Source organism: Gracilinanus agilis, chromosome 1 (genome assembly GCF_016433145.1).
Source record: "Gracilinanus agilis isolate LMUSP501 chromosome 1, AgileGrace, whole genome shotgun sequence".
NCBI classification, from domain to species: Eukaryota; Metazoa; Chordata; class Mammalia; order Didelphimorphia; family Didelphidae; genus Gracilinanus; species Gracilinanus agilis.
The window spans coordinates 670,853,399-670,875,462 of NC_058130.1; the positions used below are offsets into that span (position 1 = coordinate 670,853,399).

The 22,064-nt window shown below is 33.6% G+C and overlaps 1 protein-coding gene across 1 annotated transcript in view; it reads right to left on the reverse strand.

Moving 5' to 3' along the window:
* ATAD2 (ATPase family AAA domain containing 2) overlaps positions 1-22,064 on the reverse strand; it is an 81,634-nt gene that overhangs the window by 47,012 nt on the left and 12,558 nt on the right. Inside the window, exons 2-11 of the mRNA XM_044668998.1 lie at positions 18,723-18,868; positions 17,348-17,400; positions 16,570-16,735; positions 15,516-15,618; positions 14,740-14,827; positions 10,129-10,260; positions 9,388-9,505; positions 3,489-3,596; positions 1,832-1,940; positions 878-993 (exon numbers count right to left, since the gene is read on the reverse strand). Of these exons, the coding sequence (XP_044524933.1) occupies positions 878-993; positions 1,832-1,940; positions 3,489-3,596; positions 9,388-9,505; positions 10,129-10,260; positions 14,740-14,827; positions 15,516-15,618; positions 16,570-16,735; positions 17,348-17,400; positions 18,723-18,868 (1,139 nt within the window). The remainder of the gene's footprint in view (positions 1-877; positions 994-1,831; positions 1,941-3,488; positions 3,597-9,387; positions 9,506-10,128; positions 10,261-14,739; positions 14,828-15,515; positions 15,619-16,569; positions 16,736-17,347; positions 17,401-18,722; positions 18,869-22,064) is intronic.

The window sequence follows — 22,064 nt, forward strand, 5'->3', positions numbered from 1 at the left end:
AGCATTTTTATCAGATAACATATGTAAAGTGAAATTTAAGAGGAAATAATGCAAAATCTTGTCTTTGGTTGCTCCCCAAGATAAAGTTCACAAGTAAAATATGTGGGAGGCATGGATAGAAGCAGATATTCTTAAAAAAGATCTAGGGGTTTGCACATTCTCAGCAGTGAAACATAACAGTAAAGAAAATAAGCATTTATTAAGCACTTACAATACTCTGACTCCAAGGGGCTACAACAACACATAAAAAGAAAGTTGAAAAAGTAGGGGGAGAAGACAGAGGGTCCAGTGTGTGAAGTTCAACGAAGCTTCCTGGGGCATTCTAGAGACAATCTGGAGGTGTCAACTGGATTACAGCCAGATAAAAATAAACATAAATACTATAAGTATAAATTCAGTATCTGTGGGAAACATGAACAAAAAAGAACATGTGACCCAAGTCATAGGGAGGGTTCATCAATTTAGAGATTGAAGGAGTGAAAGCCAAATCTAATTCAAGCCCTTCACTTAACCTAGGAACAACTGAGGCTCAGGAAAGTTAAGTAAGCTGTCAAAGTCATCCAGGAAATAAGAAACAGAACCAATCTCTCTCTTATTGTACCACACACCACATCTCCAATGAGTCAACAGATTCTATCATGGAGGTGGCCTCAGGCTGGGAGTTTTAGAACAGTTGCTCACATTAAGGAGGCTCTAGCAGAAAAAGTTATTTCAAGCACAGAAAAATATTACGGAAAAGATGGGCATCATCAAGTTTTAATTTATCCCATTCCTCTAGGTCTTAACATAGTTTCAATAGCAGTTTATGATCTTTTTTGGCAATGACTATATAATAATGTAATTTTATTTACCTAAAAACACAAGCTATACACATTACCTTGGTGGCTGAATTTTAAATCTTTCAAAGACTTCTGGATAAAGCAATGGGAAGACTACCATCTCTTTTAGAGCTGCAATATGATTCGAAAGGCCACCGACACTATCAAATCGTACCTAAGAAGGAAAAAGTTCAGCAGTTAAATATACTCAAATCTTTTTAAAAAATTGTAAAACAAGACACTAAAACTCACTAACATAAAACATCACTTACGAGTCCTAATACGTAAGTAGCTCAATAGCAGATAGAATGCACAACTAAAGACAATGCAAATGAGAAAGGATCATAAAAGTTTAAATTGGTTTCTAAATAAATTCTGCTTTTTTTTCAAACCTATATTCTATGTGCAGAGGCCTAACTAAAACCAGAATTTCTAGTCAGTTCAGCTGCCTGTTTTGGAAATGTAAATTTGTTTCAATGTTGACAGATACATTAGGGAGCATTTTGAGTATATCTCTTTTTTTGAATATGCTTCTGGGTGATTTTTTTTGAGAACCAGTGAGAAAACTCAGAAAATCACACCACATCACCATAACCCTCCTACCCTGTAGGCCTTTTTCTAGGTAAAGAGCCATATTTATTGTTTAACTTGTAGACAGTAGAACTACAGGCAAGGCAGGACTGGTCTGTACCACCTTCACCCTACATTTGCCTGTGACACAACTTTGCTGCAGCCTATCCAATTTGCAACCCAAATTATAGAGCACAGATACTATTTTACTGTAGTGCTTATGTATTTCTTAATCATTTAAGAAATCTAAAACTGTGTTCTTTTTAAAATTAGGTAATCTTTAAAAAAAATGTGTCACTGAAAAAGTTTTTGAGCATCATGCCATACTCCTATTTTCCCTATGAACTCTTTTTATTGCATGATTTTATGTAGTTCTTTTTGGGAACATAAGTTTTATTATAGCAGAACTGTCTATTTCTGTACACACTGCATTTGATAGTTACCGAAGAATCTATTTGCATTGGATCAACATCAGCTAAGCTTGCACCAATTTTCATTCGATCTTTATGAATTCCTTTTAACTCATCTTTCCGAAAATTCAATGGGAGGCACCTATTGTTTTAAAAAAAAAAAAGTGCAATATATCAATATAAAATTACTGCTAGATGACAAAAAGATTTTAAACCACACAAGAGTATAATACTTTTAAAAATAGAATCTTAAGAATTGAATTCCTTTACACTTTACTAGTAGGGTTTTAGGGCCCAGAGAAAAACATTAATTTTTAAACTTAATAATAACTGATTAAATAATTAAGTTATGAGTGCCATTTCCTTCAGATATAATGATCCCAAGGAAGTAATCTAATAACTTGAGAAACTATTCTGACCAACACTAATGTCATACTAATAGATATTATTCCCTGAAATCAGAGTAATCCTTAATTTAGGATTCCTAGAGATAACATTTCTATTGGTAAATTAAAATAGACAATTTTTGTTTGATTGATTGGTGGATATTACCAGAGATATCAAATAAAAAAAATTGTTTTTGCTTTGAAATACAAAACTGAATATGGAGAAAGTTTACATCTTGTCAATTCAAATTAACCATACTATGTGCAAATTATCTTTAACTGCAAATTTAATACAAGTTAACATTTATTCAGCACCTTCTATAGTCAATTTCCCTATCCTGTTCCTTGCTTCCTACTTTATTTTGGAAATGGAATAACTAGTGTCTTTTTAAACATTCCATGGAGTAGGTTTATTAGTTAAAACTTTGTTTTTAGAAATCTTCAACAGGAAAAATAATATTGAGGTGTCAATGAAGCTATAATTGAGCAGATTAGATTTGGTGCCACAGAACTAGAGTAATAAAAAATCAGGATGAGAATTAACAAGGGCATGAAAAAGTTATAATTTAACAGATTTGAAAATACTGAGAATTAAACCAAAGTGTACGCTAATCTCCTAGGAGAGAAAGAGGAAAATACAAAGATAATGCCTGAAAACCAATGTATTTGTTTTATTCCAAACCTTCATGCATTTCATGATGAGATATTCTAACTTTTGGTTCTCTTCTATAAAAGGGGGCCTAATTGATCAGTAATTTTCATTTTCAAAATGAACTAATGATGTCACAGGACGATGATTTCTGAGTGAACCAGACTTACATGAGGCAGAATTTTACAAAGTACTTAGCCTCACTCTCTTTTCCAGGGTCATCAAAGTCTAATGACAAGACAAAAATCAGGAATGACTGGCAACAATACCAACCTAAATGCAGTGGGTGACTGTGGCATCTTCTATGTCTAAAATAAGATGTAAAGCTCCATAGCTTCAGCCACCTTCATGGCCATTAGAACAAACTGTTCTCATCAACCCATTCTACCAGGGGAATTCTTCACATATTTCAAGTAGACACATCCCTCTAAGTCACTGACAGGTTCAAGGTCTACAGATTTAACTTGTTTGTCAAGATGGTTTTACCAGGGTGTGGCTGCTGCACACGCTATGGCTTCTTGCAGCCATTGGTGAAAGTTGGATGAAAAGTGGTCATCAAAAGCGCTGAAGAGAGTTCACCAAGTTTTTATGTCAGAGGTGCTAGGACTAATATCTCTGATGAAGAACACTAAATATTAATAATTAAGTCATTTACCTGCTAATAGCTATATTACGGCTTCTTTTCCTTCGCCTCTCAAAGTGCTGTTCATCATCAGAAGAAGATGAAGATGTAGAATCACTATTATGAATTGCATGCCTTCTCCTTAAATGTCACATTAAAAAGAAAAGATTAAAGGCATGTTGAATAAAGGAAAAAAAGTCAGTCAAGCTTTTATTAAGGACCTACTATATGTGGGCATGGTGATAAATTCTAAAAATATAAAAGAAATATGATAGGTAAACCATATTATAATGCAATAAAAAATAAATGTTTACAAAAAATGTTTTGCAAATAAACTATAAAAATTTCAATCCCAACTAACCTATGTTATCTAAACTCCACAAAAAGCTGACTTTTCTAGGTACTATGAACGTTAAGTGAATAGAAAGATAAGTAGTTCCAAAAGCTGGAGGAAAAATAACTACATCATACTACTATACTTTGAGAAGATATTTCACAAAGGTAACTATGTAAATACTAATTAAACAAGGCTTTATTAAGTACCTATGATCCAAGTCCTGGATAGTACTGGTGATTTTTACCAACCCGAACTGAAATAATAAAAGCAAATTACTAAAATATGTAACTTGCAGTATGCTTGTATTCTATTAATAATAGCTTAGGCTGAGTTTCATGAAGATATCATTAAATTAAGCTTCCTGAATCACAACTTTAAACACTCTCAGATGGAATGATTAGTAGGTGATCTAGTCCAAAGCACATTTGATTAGGAATTTCTTTTACAAAACTCCAATAAATAATTTATACTGCAGGCTACTGGTTACCGAAGAGACTCTATGTAATGGTGGTAGCTCTTGGACAACTAATTACTCTGTAAATCTTTATATACTACATAAATGTGAGTTGTAATAAAAGAACTCGGAGCAACTTAGGCTCTCTGCTCCTAATTATATTTTAACTAAATAGAATAATTCTTATAACTTTTACATGATAGCCCCTTAAATACCCCAAAAGGCTAAATATTTCTAGTTTCTTGGCATTATCTTCTTATAGCTTATTTTCTAGAACCATTACCATCCTGGCTGCCCTTCTAGTTGTAAAAGTCCTATTGAAAATAAATTTAATATATTACAAGATGGTGTGAGGGAACACAATATAGTAGGACTATAACCCATTTGCTCTGATACTACATTTCTATTAATGAACTCAATATCTTTTTTGTCTACTGTCACAATAATATAATAATAATAGGTAGCACTCATGTGTGTGCAAAGTGCTTTAAGTATGTTATTTCATTTGATCCTCACAATCCTAGAAGGTTGGGGGCTATTATTATTTTTGATGAAAAACAAACAAAAACAACAGAGGCACAAAGAAATTAGATAACTAGCCTAGAGACACAGTTATTAAATGCCTATGGCAGTTTTCAAATGCTGGTCTTTTGGACTCCAAGTCCAACATTCTATGCACTGTGACACCTTGCTGATCCCTACTGACTCACAGTGATTCTGGAGTCCATATTTTAAAAATATAGATTGCTGTCTAATCACAGTTATCTTTGTTCTATACTTGGACAATGGACTTTTTGAAAGCAAGTAAAATTCCTCAAACTTATCCTATTATATTTTATTCAAATAGATTTTGCCCATTGTCCAGTGATGGGCAACCTTTTGAACTTGGTGTGTCAAAATTCGCCAAAAAAACAAGCATAACTTGGGTGGTGTGTCACTTCCAAGAAAAAAACCATAATTTCCTGATATTTATAGTTTAAATAACAAAAATGTATAATTGCAATATGTAACTGTATTTAATAAACCAAAACAGGTAAATTAATATAGGTAGAATTGTCATCTATAGTACACAGTGTCTACATTACAGTACATTAAGTGTTTTATCCTTGGCATGCTTATGCCATACTTCTTCTTTGCATGCGTGCCATAGGTTTGCCATCACTGTTCTAATCTGTCTAGAGAGAAGTATTGATCCCCATTCTGTCACTTAACTAACCATCTATCCTTCCCAGCTTGAGGACACTGACAAATATGATAATTAATATGTAACATTCACATAGCACCTTAAAGTTTGCAAAACATTTTATGGATGTCATCTCACTTGATCCTCATGATAACTCTAAGAGGCAAATCCCCATATCCTCACTTACACATGGGATACTAAGGCAGACAGGTTAAATGACTTGGTCAGGGACCCATAGCTAGTAAGTAGCTGAGTCTGGATTTGAAGCCAAGTCTTCCTGATTCTTAAGACCAACATTCTCATCTCATGAGATGAACATGAGACCTAAGTTGAACTGAATTTGGCTAAGCATAGAATCTTAGGGTACTCCATTTGAGAACTTTCCAAAGGTTTCACTCAATCTATTAAACAATGTGCTTCAAGTTTAGTTCATCAACTACTTTCATTTCTCCACCACTGCCTCCCTCCAACCCCAAGATGTCATGGAATACATTTTATTCAAAGCTTTCTTGAATTTAGTCAATTGGGTATCCTCAACTTTGTGGCATGCTTCTGGAACTAGTTTTCTTCTCAACCAAGAGTTTTCCAATGTATTCCCAACCACTTTTGTACTCTCTTGGACTCCAACAATTACTTTATGGATTTACTCAGTTCTTAGGATATACCATGTTATTTCATTGCCCCCTTTATCTAATCAGTTCTAAATGTGTAAAGTATATCCTCCTGTCATGTTTTAGTTATGACTCAACTTATCAGATCTCATGGACACTACCAACAATTCTATTGTCTTTCTTTGATATTTCCTTGTCTTGCATCTCTGCCGGTCAAAAGCCAGTCATTCCTCTAATCATGCACCAACTTTCCCCATTTGAATTCTTGCACATTTATGCCTTTCAGAATTCTCATATTTTATGGCAGTGTAGTGCAAATTTGAGTGTATAGACAGATCTGGTTTAAAGATAATTCCTTAGAGCTGTCCCACTCAAATGAAGAAGCCTAAAGGTAAACAGAATTTGAGCACTGAAGGGTATTCACATTATTTGTGTGTCTTTAAATATGGAGATTAATCATAGCATTTATTCCCTCCTCCCTCCAGCTTGCCTTAAGGATCAAGATACTTGTAAAGCAGCTAGCACAGTGCCTAGGATATAGGAAGTGTTCTAGAAATGCTAGTTTTTATTATTATTGTTCTCTCCACAACCTAAACATTTTTCTTATAGTCTCTCACACTGTCAAAAGAAAGATAAGAGAACTGAGAAAGTTATGTCCCATTGATAGTACAGACAGGAAAGCAGTGAGTTGGGTGAGGAAAATTCCCCAAGGGTCAGAAGTCCAGGTTGCATGACAGCAGATTCAGTTGAGGAAACTTCACCCTAAGCCTGCTTCAGTCCCAAAAGGCTGACTTTTGATCCTTCAAGTACACTGGAGAATAGTGATTCCTGCTCTAGTAAAGACCCACAGAGTTTGTTGTATATTAAGCATCGCATCTTTTGGCTTCAGTTCTATCAATTTTGTGTTAGTTTTTCCTAGAAAAAATTCTAGATCATCTTCAAAATGATTAAAAATGAATTATTCTTAAAAAATTATTAAAAAACAATACCCTCCACCAAAAAAATTCCTCCCAAACAAAAAAATGACGAAACAAGGCACAAAACTGTGTCTGTCCTAAAGAGTTTATTTTCTAATAGGGAAAGACAATTTATAAGAGTAGTGACCAGGGGAATGTTTTGATGAGGTAAAAAAAAGGAAAAGTACCAGGCTGACAGTAATATGTTCATAGAGGTATGCTAGGTGACATGTGAAACTAATGAGTAGAAATTCCAGGGAAGGCTAGAGAGTGGCAGGGTGACAGGGATGATGTGGATTTTAGAAAACCCAGCTATTGTGACACAGGATCATAAATATATTTAGAAAATATCCAAGTGCCACAGTGGATAGAGCACTGGGTTGGGAGCCAGAAAGACTAAAACGGAGTGTCAAAGGTCAAGAAAAGGACAAATACCTTAGTTTTCTAAAAGCAAGAAAAGGTAAACCCTGATAACTAGACACTAATGAATTTTATAGAGTTCCAGGAAGATTCTTGGCAGATTATTAAAACATCACCTAGATAGCATGAATTTACTAAGATTAAGTCATGTCAAATTAACTTGCCTTTTTCTTTCCAATGTACTTACATGTGTGATCCAGCCTGGGAAAATAGGATGACCCAGTCTCCAGAAAAGGAGGTGGAAGAGAGAAAATAATCAAAGGTATCTAAGAAAATTTCCCTTACTACTCCTGCCTGTCACTTCAAAACTTCTCTCTGTCTTCAGGCATCCATATTAGAGTAGAAAAACATTTAAGCTGGACCCAGAAGTCCTTTTAATCTCAGTTCCACCACAGCCTCTTAATTGAGCTCTATGCCTCAAGATTCTCATCATTCCAAAACATTCTTCATAAATTACAAAGTAATTTTTCTTAAGCACAAACCTAACTATGCCACTTCCATATTTGTTTGTATATAGTTACTTGCATTATTACCCATCTCATTTAAACTAGGAACCATCTTTCGTCTTTGTGTTCCCAGTGATATTAGCCCAGTGCCTAGCACGTAACGAGCAATTGTTATATGCATGTTAACTGACTGCTTGGGTAGTTCTATTGCCTCTGGGATAAAATATCAACTCTTGTTTGTGCTACGCAATTTAGCCCTAAACTACCTTTCTAACCTCATTGGACATTACTCTCCCTCTCCTACTCTTAGATCCAGTCAAATTGATCTCTTCTCCTTACATATAGTACCTCATTTACTATCTCTCTGTCTTTGTACTGGCCATCCCACAGGTCTACAATGCATTGGTTTTTTTATCTCTGCCATAGCATTCCTTTCAAAATGCAGTTCAAGAACCGTCTGTATGAAGCCTTCCCCAATCCTCCAACTCTAATACCTTTCCATCAAACTACCTTAGATCGAATTACTTTTTATATATTTGTATTTATTCATTTTATTTTTATGTTGTATATTTTTGTACACGTGCCTTTTGTCTCCTCCATTAAAAAGATAAGCTCCCTCTTGAGTAGGGGGTTGGGATTTTTTTTTTTTTTGTGTGTGTGTATACATATACTTGTGCCTGACAATGTAAGCATTTGATAAATATTTGTTTATTTATTGAAGAGCTATGGTCCAAGAGACTAAGACCAGAGAGAGAGAGAGGGCTTTTTGAGCTAATAGTGTCATGCCACTGGAAAAGAACTACCACAACCTTAGTCAGCATTTTAAAAGTACTCTATCTAGTATTAAGTATGGTAACCGATGCCACTATACTTAGAGCACATGTAACATTTTGTCATTCAATTCCTGAAGGAACTTTGTGGAAGAATGTTAGTTTTAGAATGAATTAACAAGGGGCTTGGTAATCAAGTTACATAAGGAAAAGATGAAGGACCTAAGATGTTAAGATTAGAGAAATAAACTCTTTAAGAGGGATGCATGATAAAGCTATTTGAAAGGTAGTCACTTAATGCCCTGAAAAGGAACTGTTTTCTGCTTTTCCAGAAGGCAAAATTAAAGGGATGTAGACTTTTGCTCAATATAAGGACTTAACAATTAAAGCTATCAATCTTAAAGTGGCCTATCCAGCAAAACAACAATTTCCCTTACTGGAAGTATACAGGCAGAAAAAAAATAATCATCAGGAACATCACATAACAAAGGTGCATCCCTTAGGCAATTTGGTAAAGGCTATGGGAACCTCCTCAGAATAATGTTTTTAGATGCACAAAATAAAATAAGATTACAAAGAAAATCAATATTTAAATAGTTACTGAAAAAATTTAAAAGTACCTCAGATTCTAGACTAAGAAATAATGTTGGGAGGAGAAAATTCTTGCATAATTGTTAAGAATTTGACTAGTTTATGCCTAAAATTCTATGAATCACTCCAAATACGCTTTTATAGTTTTTGAGACATATTGGTACCTGTTAATCCTCTTACAGTAAGGACTTCTTGGTCCCGCAGAACTAAATCGGTATCTTCGTCTTGCAGGAGAAGCTGGGCCACTATAAAACATATTAGGTTTTCTCTGGTGCCGGGGTTCTATTTAAAATTTTAAAAGATTATAATAGTTACAAAATATTTGAACTCAAGTATTTACAAATGAATTACTTAATTAAAAACAAATCATTATTGCAAAGTAGCATTTAGTATTTTTACTTCACAAGCTCCAGAAGTTTTATCCTACAATAATTCAATATTTCTCAGTATTGAAATATAATAACAAATGTGGGAATATAAATGTGGGAAAAGTATATTATTTCTGTAAATCAATGAAAACACTTGGGCATGAATACACCAAAACCTTAAATAAAAAAAAAAAAAAAAAAAAAAAGCAAATCTCAAAAGGTTTGATTGTATATTATCACATATCATATCCCATAAAACAAAGAGTTAGACTATAGCATCCAACTTACTTTGGAATAGATTCAATTACTGGCTAATTTGTTGGCTAAGAAAGGCCACTTTAAAGTTATTAGCATTTATAAAGATTATATAACCCGCAAAAGAAAGTATTTGCTTAGAGTGTGTCATTGAAATGAAAACTAAGAATAGCTCTTATTAATTATAAGCAAAAATAGAGACAGTAGAAAGATTCCTTCCATCCAACCAATATCTATATCTTTGTCTAGATATAGATAGATGGATAGATAGATAGCACTTACTTTCCAGGGGAGCCTGGTAATGTACAGCAGTCTTCCTTTGTCTGAGATCATAGCGTTTTTGATTATCTTCTTCCCCATCTTCGTCTTCATCTTCGTCTTCATCTTCCTGGTCTTCACCTTCTTCAGAAGATTCTATAATTAAGAAATCCTTACTTTTAGAACAAAAAACTAAAAAGAAGCCTAGGGTGTGGGGAAGAGTTGGTTGGTGTATTAAGTCACTATCCTCTAGGTCAAATGCCAACAACAAAAAAGAATCTAGGACTACAGTTTGTATACTTTTGGTCACATGTTCAAACCTTGCAAGACCATATATACCATGGCTGAAAAAAAGAAAAGTAGTGAAGTTACTCGCCCACTTGTCTTCTATTTTGGAACTCCTGCAAGCTTTGGTTATTGTTAATATTCTTTGTAGGCTTAAAGCAATGGTGATTAGAAGATAAAAATTTTATAACCAATTAGTTTATAATCCACAAAAAACTGTGAACAGGCCTTGCTAATATTTCACTTATTTTTAATCTCTCCTTGTCTACTGACTCATTCCTTACATGTTCATGTATGCCCTACATTGGGAAAAAAAAAAAACAACCAAAAACTCCCCTCACTTCATCCTTCTATCCCTACAGTCATCCCGACATGGTTTGCCCTTTGTAGCAAAACTTCTTGAAACATTCATCTATAATAGGCACCTTCACTCTTTCTCCCTTCTTAATCCTTTACAATCTGGCTCTTTTGGCTTCATCATTCCGCTGAAATAGCTCTCCTAAATTACTAAAGATCATTAAATTGCCAAATCCAATGGTTTGTCCTCAACCCTCCTTCTCTTTAACCTTTTTGAAGCCTGACTCTTCCTTGATATCCTCTTCTCTATAGATTTTCTTAGAACCCTGCTTTCTCCTGGTTCTTTTATCTGACCACTCCTGTGTTTTTTGCTGGATCCTCCTCCAGACCACATATAGGTATCAGTCCTGGGCCTTTTATTCTACTCCCTCTAATTCAATTGGTGATTTCATCAGTTCCCATATAATTACCATTTCTATGTAGAAAATTCTGAAATCTACTGATCAGAGTGCCCCAAGCCCTCTGGCTTCCAATCTCTTTTCTCCAATTGCCTTTCATATATTGGGCATCCAGTAGACATCAAACACAATCTGTACCAAACAGAACTGATGATCTTTCATCTCCCTTCCTACTTTCCCTGGTACTGTAGAGGGCAACACTAACCTCCCAATCTTTCAGGCTCCCAACCTAGGAGTTATCATTTCTCATTATCTCTCACTGGAGATACATAATATGTTACTAAGGCCTGTTGATTTCACCTTTCTAACATCTCTCAAACATACCTCCTTCTCTCCTGACATTGCTTTAGTGTAGGCCCTGATCACTGAATGCCTGGATTACTGCAATAGCCTATTCATAGGTCAGTCTTCCTCAAGCCCCTACCCCATTCCAATCCGTCTCCCCATTTAGCTACAAAAGTGATTTTCCTAAAAACACAGGCCCATTCATGCTACCTGTCTTCTCAATAAGTTTCAGTGACTTCCTTTTGTCTCCAGGAGCAAATACAAAATTCTATTTGCTATTCAAAGTTCTTCATAACCTAACCCTCCCCTTTTATTTTTGCCCCCAACATGTACTCTTAGATCCAGTTACATTGATCTCCTGGCTGTCCCATGAAACAACATTCCACCTCTGTCTAAGAATTTTCTCTGGCTGCAAATTTCCTCCATGCCAGGAATGCTGTCTTCTACTTCAATTACCGTCCTCCCAGCCATCCTCTCTAAGTTCCAACTAAAATATCTCCTACAAGAAAACTTTTCCAACTCCTTAATTCTATTATCTCTTAATTATTTTACATATAAGCTTGCTTTGTATATATCTATTTCCACATTATCTCCTTCATTAGACTTTAAGCTTCTTAAAGGCAAGGACAGTCTTTTGCCTCTTTTTGTATGCCCAGTATTTAGTACAGTATCTGGCATGCAGTAGCAGAACAAATGTTTACTGATTAAATAGATTTCAACATGTTGGCCAAATTCAAGATAGTCTCACTAAGAACTTTACCTTTAACTTTGAAAATCAGTTTTGCAGAAGTTGTGAAAATATACAAGTCAGTGCTCCATTAAAAGAAACAATTTTGGGGGCAGCTGGGTGGCTCAGTGGATTGAGAGCCAGGCCTAGAGATGGGAGGTCCTGGGTTCAAATATGGCCTCAGACACTTCCTAGCTATGTGAACCTGGGCAAGTCACTTGACCCCCATTGCCTAGCCTTTACTGTTCTTCTGCCTTAGAACCAATGCACACTCTTGATTCTAAGATAGGAAGTAAGGGTTAAAAAAGAAGAAGAAACAATTCTGTATATAGTTGGGAGAAAAATCTGACTAGATATGGCTGTTTACTAACTGAATTTGGCTTGCTTTCTCTCCATACTAAAGTCCTGTCACCAAAATAATCCTTTTAAATAAATATTCCCAGAAAGTGTGAATCAGAGATTTGAAGGGTTTAGCTATGCTTATTCTCAAGTCTTCATTAGTTTGAGATAATATTACATATTCTGGACCAGAATAAATAGCAAGGAACTAAACTAAATGCAAATAAAGAAATACTGACATTTCACCTCACACACCCCAGAAAAGTGGTAAAGATCACAAAAGACAGGATTAATCAATACTGGAGAAGAATATGGAAAGACGGACACAATTTGAAATTATGACCCAGAAATTCAACTAATAGCCATATACCCAAATGACATCATTAGGAAGAAAGCCTCTAACTAACATTTATAGCAACATGTTTTGTGGTAGTCAAGTTCTGGAAACAAAGAAAATGACCATCAAATAAGGAATAGTTTAACAAATTGTGTCAATAAGAAAAGATGAATATGATGAGTACAGAGGAAACTGGAATGATCTACATGTACTGGTGCAGAGTGAAATAAACACTCAAGAAAACAAAATATATGATGACTAAAACAAGGTAGATAGAACAGCCATAAACCAATAAAAAATGAATGTTGCAAAACCACAAAGAATAAGCAAATAGAAGAAATATGAGAATACTTCCCCCTTACTCCTCTGCAAAGGTAGGAAGTCAAGAATTGTGAAATATGTTTTCAGATTTTTCCTGATATGTAGTAATAGTTTTTGCTGTTTTCCTCTCTTCTTTCCCACTTTTTCCTTTCAAAAAATATTCTTTGGGGGGCAGCTGGGTAGCTCAGTGGATTGAGAGCTAGGCCTAGAGATGGGAGGTCCTAGGTTCATATCCGGCCTCAGACACTTCCCAGCTGTGTGACCCTGGGCAAGTCACTTGACCCCCATTGCCTACCCTTACCAACTCTTCCACCTATAAGTCAATACACAGAAGTTAAGGGTTTAAAATTAAAAATAAATAAATAAATAAAAATATTCTTTGTTTTATGGAATGACTGACCTTGAGAAGGGAAAAATACAGCTACATGGGGAAATTTTGGCAAAGTAAACGAAAAAGATAGATAAAAATGTATTTTTTAAAAAGGGACATAGGCAGAGTGAGAAAAACAGCAATTTTCTAAATATTCCCAGATCATATTTTCATATTCTAGCTTTGCTACTTTGTACTGCTTTAAATTCTCAAAATAACTTGTATCTAAATGAAACTAAAAAGGGACTATAAAAACATACATGTATTATTATTACTAATAATATATCTATACTATAGTTGCTAAAAACAAACAAAAAAGAAAACAAAAAAAACAAAAACCCGCAACACCCCACTGTTAAAATAGTTCTTGTAAAAGTTTATTGAGATTTTTTGACCCACACATTAGACTTACTTGTAAGACATTTAATTTTGAGGTTAGTCATTTGTATAGCCCACAAACATACATAGTTGCTTCAAGGTATTTAGACCATCAATTTTTTTTCCTTTTAACTGCTGAGCATAATTTCTTTTCTTTCTTTTATCAATTCTGCTCTTATAGCATAACATTATTATTGTTTTAGAATGTTGTTCAACTTTTGTCTTGTACCATAGTCTACTTAAAAGCAACTTTACTTTTTTTGGGCCTTATTTTAAAATTAAATGCTTAAACAAGGACAGATTACTCAATAATATATAAAAAACAATTAACAATTTTAATGAGTATTTTATTTTATTTGAAATTAACACGTGAACCAAAATTTTATTGTCTGTTGAGAAGCCTCATCTGAAAACTGTGTTTCGCAATGTAGCTCCTGGTTGATAGAAATGTTTCTTTAAATTTAATTCTCAAAAATCCAGATCATCAAACATTATTTTACTAAAACCCAACAGTCTATATACCACATAGTAATAATGGGAGGCAAAATGAGCTTATCTAGCTAAGGAGAACTTTTAAAAACACCACCACTCTATTATGTATGTGAGGGAACCAAGTATTCTGTGTTTTAAGTATGTTTGACATTAGAGTATTTTCTTAAGCAACTAAGTGGTATTTCTATATAGATCTACTTGCTTTTATATTATGAAGTTTGTTTTACTTAGTCTCCAAGTATAACAAATGAGATTTCCCTACAAAAACATAGCTTCTTATTGAATGAAGAATGAAAACATGGATTTTAGTAGGCCAGTAAAAGAGCTTAAAACCAAGAGTACTCACCTACACTGCCATCCTGATTATCAGTAGTTTCTTCATCAGTTCTTTGAACATTTTTTTGCTTTCCTCTAGAGTACATATCAAGATTTTCCTGAAATTATTTAAATGAAATCTATTAGCAATATTTCTTGTGCATTTACCAATGAGCCAAAGACAGTAGGATCCTATCATACTGAATCTTACTTAAAAGGGAGCATTACCAATAAATATTTTAATACTTTTCACCAATTTTAAACCATATTCAAACTTTCATCTAGGTATTGCCATTTTTGCAAAATAAGAGCATCTTGAGTCTGGTAAAAAAAAAAATTATTGCTAGCAATAGCTCTTAACTTTTTCTTAAGTAAAATAATGCCTTGCAATTATGCAGCACTCTGGGGTTTACAAAACACTTTCTGACATTACCTTATTTATTCTTCACAATAACAGGATAAAAGAGGTACAGCAGGCATCATTACAGCTATGTTACAGATCAGAAAATTGAAGTTGAAAGAAGCTAATTGACCTACTACTACTCACTCAGCTAATAAATGGATAAGCAAGAATGTGGACAAACCAAATCTAGTAAAGACTGATTTAGTTAAAGCTACACCTCAAATATTCTTTGTAATAAGGAATTCTTAACACCCATAGTTTTGAGTTACCAAGTCAAATATCTTATGTGATGGACATTGATCAGGGATTTGAATAATTTACCAAAAGAAAAAAGGTTGGTGATGTAGAAAATTAAACTTGGTATTATTAAATCTACATAAATAAAGAATATAAACATTAATTACTTCTTCTGCATCATTAAATACTCCCAAGTCTTCCAAGTCAATCATTCGACGCCTGCGCATCTTTTTCATATCATCCATTTTCTGTAATACGGCTTCAGCTGTGCTAATAAAAAAAAAAAACAACAACAAAAACCAAACATGTGTGATAAAAATAGGCTGGCACAATTATAAAAGCAATTGCAAAGTACATGGAAATGTACTGAAAAGTTATTATGCTATAGGAAATGAAAGTGATAGTTTCAGATGAACCTGGGAAGCCTAGTAAGAAAAAAGTAAGCTAGAGAGAACAATTTATAACAATACTGTAAAGAAAAACATCTCTAAAAAACTAAAGAACTCTACTTAAAACAATGACCAATCACAATCCATTGGATTGATGATAGCCACAGGATACAATTCCATATGACTGATATAGCCACTTTCATGAGAAGATACACAGTGCAAAAAAACCCAAACGAATAAATAAAAATTTTAAAAGACACTGTCAACATGAAAATGTTTTTGTTTGACTATTTATTTGCTATGAGGGTTTTGTTTTTCATATTTTTTTTAGGGAGTAGGAAAGGTAGAAAGGGAAGAAAATAAATGTAAAATTATATGTGAGAAAAAAAGCATTTTAAAAACACCACTGGTAAGATATTAAAGTAACTAAAAATAATATTTTCTCATAACATGCTTTAAAGAAAAAAGGGCAAACTTCTCAGTCAGGTATTTATAAGATGTCCAGCAAGACACATAGTAGTGCTTATCAAGGTGCGATCACAAAACTTTCAAGTAAAACCAAACTGTATTTTAACTAATAACTTATTTAAATATTTTTAAGTGCTCCAAAACCCCAAGCTAATATAAATTCATGAGTTGGGATAAGCTAAGAGGTAAAATACTCTGTTGTTAGTTTAATGTAGTAATAAGAAACCAAATTTCAAAGGATATACATAGTAATAATTCAAACTCTTATAGTTTACTTCCTTTCTTAGTCTGAAAAAGCCCACTGTATTAATTACTATTCTAAGCAAATTAATATGTAACTTCTGGCATCTTAATATTTACTTACTTTGTTATAAGTTTGTCAAACAGTACAGACTGATTCACAGTACTATAACGACTTCTGATCCTACAACTTCGGCGAACTTCTACATCCCCATTTTCTTCATGAAGATGCTCTGTAGTTTGAACAGTATTCCTAGTTCTCAATGAGCGAGTAACTGGAATCACTTTGTCTATAAAACATGCATATAATATGGATACATAAAAGGTGTACACATCTACATATGTAATATGAAATGTAAAACATTTTGCCCTAGGCTCTCTCTTAGAGAAATCTAAATTTTATACATACACAGAGAACAATAGTGAGAATAGCTGTCCTGAAATGCATGTGCAATTTAATAATTTGTACTTTAGAAATATTAAGATTATAAAATATTCTTAAGCATATATATATATAAATATATATATAAAAAAATAAAAATATAAAAAAGAGACAAAATTCTCAATTAACGTGACAATTTTATATTAGGAATTCTTTAGTCAATTAGAAAAGTTATTACCTAGTTTTAATAACTAGTAATACACTTTAAGTAAATTTAGCATACAGTCTTAGGAATGTAGTTTAAAAAAGCATCGACACCATCAATTCATATATAGCTAGATTAATAAAAGAACATAATGAAATGTTAAAACTGCTTCCAATTAGAAAAATATTACAAATCCAATATTAAATATACTAACATTGCATGCTTATTAGTGAATATAACATAGGTAGATTTCAAATGAAGCACTAAAAAATAAATTTAACACTATAATTCAGTAAACATTGAATTTACTATTACCTTCTTTGCAATCTTCATTTTTTTTATTATCAGCCTGCTGTCTGGCCAACTGCCTATATGAGAAAAATGTATTAGAATACAAAATAATTTTATGTAAAACCTTAGTATCAATTTAAAACTTCCATTTTAATTCCATATCCAACTTCCAAAGTTAAAAACGTTACATCAGAAGATGAACCAAATGTATAAGTGGTTCAAAAGTAATACTAAGGATTAGTGTTTAAGTATTAGTGACTCTTTGAAAGATGCAAAAGTGAATTATATGAGATAAAGTTATCAAAATGTATTTATGCCTTTTGATTCAATAACCTAACTACTGTGTTTAAATCTTAAGAAACCAGTGAATAATGGAATGGAGTAGAAGTTATTTGGGACATGCTGAGTTTGAGATACTTATGGGACATCCAATTAAAGATGTCCCAAAGGCTGCCGGTAATGAGCGACTAGAGCTCCATATATAAATCTAGGAATCATCTACATCAGGATAATTGAACCCTGAATGATAGTATACAAGGGAGAAGAGGGCACAGAATAGGAAATTTTTTGTGGGTGGGTGTGGGTATGTTATTACCCAAGGTTGTTGGGTATCGTCTGGCGTATGGAATTTGAGTAGTGTTAACAAAATGGGAAGTATGGCTATATAATGGAGCACTAAGGTGAAGTTCCCTAGTAAGAAGGCCAGAGTTAAAATAAAAAAGAATAAGCCAGAAAGTAAAACTTCCTGAATGTCACAGATAGAGCTATGTCAGAATATTCAAAGTAAAATTTCTTGTGTATGGTAGCAAAGTAAAACTGAAAGCAAATCAAACTGAAGATGGTCCAAGCTCATTTGTAAGTTATAGCATTTATGAGCCAAGCATGCAAATATAAGCAAGAAAGATATCACCCTCAAGGAGCTTATATTTTAATGGGGGAAGATAAAACATCAATCAATAAACATTTATTAAACACTTAATATGTCAGACATTGTTATATGACTTGCTGACATAGATACCCTAAAGCAGGCCAAGGAAAACAAAACAAACATATGAAAAATAAACTAAGATTATTACTAATAGTTAGTAATGATATGGTATATATAGTTAGTCTGTGGTCAGGAATTTCTCACTGCTACCTTGGAGAAAAAATTCATCTTTAGAAGGGAATAATAGAAAAGAACTGCTCACATATCAGTCTTATCAGCTACATATACTCATCACTACCAGAAGGAAAACATGAAAAAGTAACAACTAGTTTTTGATTCAATGAAATTTCACAATTCTATTATGATTGCACTCTAAATGCTGGTATGTCTTGGAAATGTAAGTTATTTGGGAATATATCACAGAAGTTCATAATTTGAAATTAGTTCATTTACAGCCATCTTTAGAGGTACCTTGTAAAATGTCTTCCATTAGTTGTAACACTTGATATTTCCATATTCTTGTCAAAACTAGAGTCTGAAGAATGTGGTTCAGTTTTCCTCAATGATCTCAATGCATGTGTACTGAAGCTTTCAACTTCCTTAACTGAAGAACGAGTCTTTAAAAAAAATAATCAAGAAAAGTCTTTAAGTTCTTCAATAAAACCAAACTGGTTAAATTCACCTGGATCCCCCCCCTCCAACAACCCCTGTCCCCACCATAATCAGTTAATTTTCACTTTCAATGAAGCAATACCATTATATTTCTGTCTCAAGAATTATATAATACAACTAGTGAAATCATTAAGCACCAACATCTTCGATAAACTGGCTAATTCATAAACTTAATAAGGTTACCATTTCAAAATAAGAAAAAAGATCTCCAGAGGTTGTCCCTCAGACACATTCAAAAGCATTTGTAACTGAGTAATGAATTTAGTACCTTCACCCAAAAAAATAATTGAAAAGGGAAATGTTTTAAAAAACACTCTGTTTTTATTAAGTAACCCTAAAATACTGTTAAGTTCAACCATAACATAAGTGAAAAGTAGTATTCTTAACTTATCCCCACAATCACATAATGGAACTTAAGCAACCACCCACCTACTTAATTCTATCCTAAGATTTTTTTTTTAAATAGTTGATTTCAATTAAGCGAAATGCATTTATATTTCCCCTAGGCATTTTTGTTAAAAATGAAAACAAAACAAAACACTATATCAAGGATAATTTCATTTACCCAAACCTACTAATACAAATTATTTTGTGGGTTATAATAGGGCCATACTTAGTTCTTTATGTGACAGGGCTTTTCCAGTGACTTTCCCACGAAATTAGCTTGTATACTTTATAAAGATGTATCAGGATCTTCCTTTGTGGAGGAGGGATTAGAGAAGTCATACTGTGTCCTTTTATAGTTAGAATGGTATACTGCATTTAAACATCCAACAGGATCATAACATTTCAGAGGTGAAAGAGACATCCAGAAGGCCATTTAAGATTAAATAATACTGTATTTGTACCTGGATTTTCTTATTCCCAGGTGAAATGCTAGTAAGTTTCTTTCTCATGTTTTGATTAAAAATGGAAGTACAATATTGAAACACCAGACTTCTACATTTATAGGTCTCCAGAAGTTGTCCCTCAGTTTTACCAGGTTAAAGTAAATGTATTCACTTCTGAATATTAATGTTCTAATACATTAAATACTGAAATATCTTCCCAAAATGCATTTTTAAAATTTTATATCCCTTATCCAAACTTCTTTCATAGTTTAACAATTTTTTAATAATAAAAGGCTTGATGTAAAATTGTCCGACCTCTATGTGGTCTGTCAGACTTTTTTTTTAAACCTTTACCTTCAGTCTTGAAGTGAATACTGTGTATTGGCTCGAAGGCAGAAGAGTGGTAAGGGCTAGAATATGGGGGTTAAGTGATTGCCCAGGGTCACAGTTAGGAAGTGTCTATGGGAAGATTTGAACCTAGGACCTCTTGTCTAGGCCTGGCTCTCAATCCACTGAGCCACCCAACTTCCTCCTGTCTGAGATTTTTAAAACCAAATTTGTATATTTTGCTTTAAAAAAAAAAATCTCATTAGTGAAGACACAGAAACTGGTAAGTCAGTAGTGCCTAATCACCTGAAATTTCTGGACAACGGCTCCAAGGGAATCTATTTAAAATATATTTTCTTGAAACTGTTGAAATCAAAGGTGAAAACCATGATAAGGATATAAACTTGGAATCAGAATTGAGATAGGTCCTGAATGAATACATCTCATAGCTCAATAATTGTAAAGTCTGTTAAAGGTCAATATGCTCATCGATTTGCTTAAAGATTAGCACTATGCTTATGCTTATTTCTGCAAGATAAGCTAATGAAGTTGTTCTTTTGACTAGGGAGTAGAAGGCCAGACGCTGCCTTTCGGTGTGAATGCTAAAGAAATGTGTATATTTGAATGGTCAACAGATAAAAAAATTTTTTTTATATGATCTATATATATGAATTTTTAATCATGTAGTTGAAGCATAGATACCTATGGTACAAACATAGGATGATTTTCACTGCATAAGCAATAAAATTAATACCATTAAAAAAACTTCACAAACCTTCTAGCTTTATGATTTAAGTAGCAGTATAGAATAACCTCTGGATCTAAAATATATACCTTCATATAATAAAAAATGTCCTAAAGGGTTATCCTTTCAAATCTTGGCCATAGGAAATTCAGGGCATAAACTCTTTCTGGAGGTTAGAGCCAATTATCTAAAGCTTTCTCTTTAGCTAGGAAACTAGTTTTTGACATGCTCTTCAGCAGAATCAGTTACTTTCCTAGCTGACATTTATCTTTAAAGGCCCATCTACAAAACATAGCTACCTTATCTCATTTGACCCTCACAACAATCTTCTTAAATAGGAATTATGGGTGTTATTTTCTCCATATTTTGGAGGGGGCAAATGAGGCTCAGAGGTAAAGTGACTCACCCAGGGATACACAGTAATCAAGCTCAGGTTTCTTCCAACTCCAGTGCTCTTTTTCTACTATATCATGCTGTCTCTTCTCAATTTAGCTTCTAATTATATTAGAAGCAGCTGGTGGTATGGTGGCTCGTGCACTGGGTCTAACATTAAGAAAAATTGTGTTCAAATATGGCCCCAGACACTAGTTTTGTGATGCTGGATACATCTCACTTAACCTATCTGCCTCAGTTTCAACAGTAAAAGAAGGATAGCAATAGTACTCCCAGGGTCATTCTGCAAAATAAGTGAGATATTTGAAAGCATTTGGCAGACAGAAAATCCTATAAAATGCTCATTCTCTTTGAACATAGAACTTGTCTCGCTCAATCTGTTTCCTTTATCTCTAAAAATTTGGGATGATAGTAACACCTAGTACCTTACAAGGTTGTTTTGAGGATCAAATGAGAAAACTTGTAAAGCATTTTGCAAACCCTATAAAAATGTCATTACTAATTTTTAATAGATTATTTTAGTTTGGATCTATGAGGTAAAAAATTTCTTCTACCAAGGTAGGATGGACTTGATTCTAGTTGGTCTCTTATTTCAGTGTGGACAGTTTTACCTTTGTCAAACTCTCATGAGATCATAAATTTAAGAGCTAGAAGGGACATGAAAGGCCCTCAAGTTCAGTCCTCTCACTTTTCAGATGAAACACTGAACACTACAGATATTTAGGTTAAATGAACGGCCACGTTCACTACCTCACTTCCCCCATACTTTCCACTGTACCATGCTTTTTAGGAAGTAAGGAACAATGAAAAAATAAAATTTAAAATATGAACATGCCAGCAGAATCT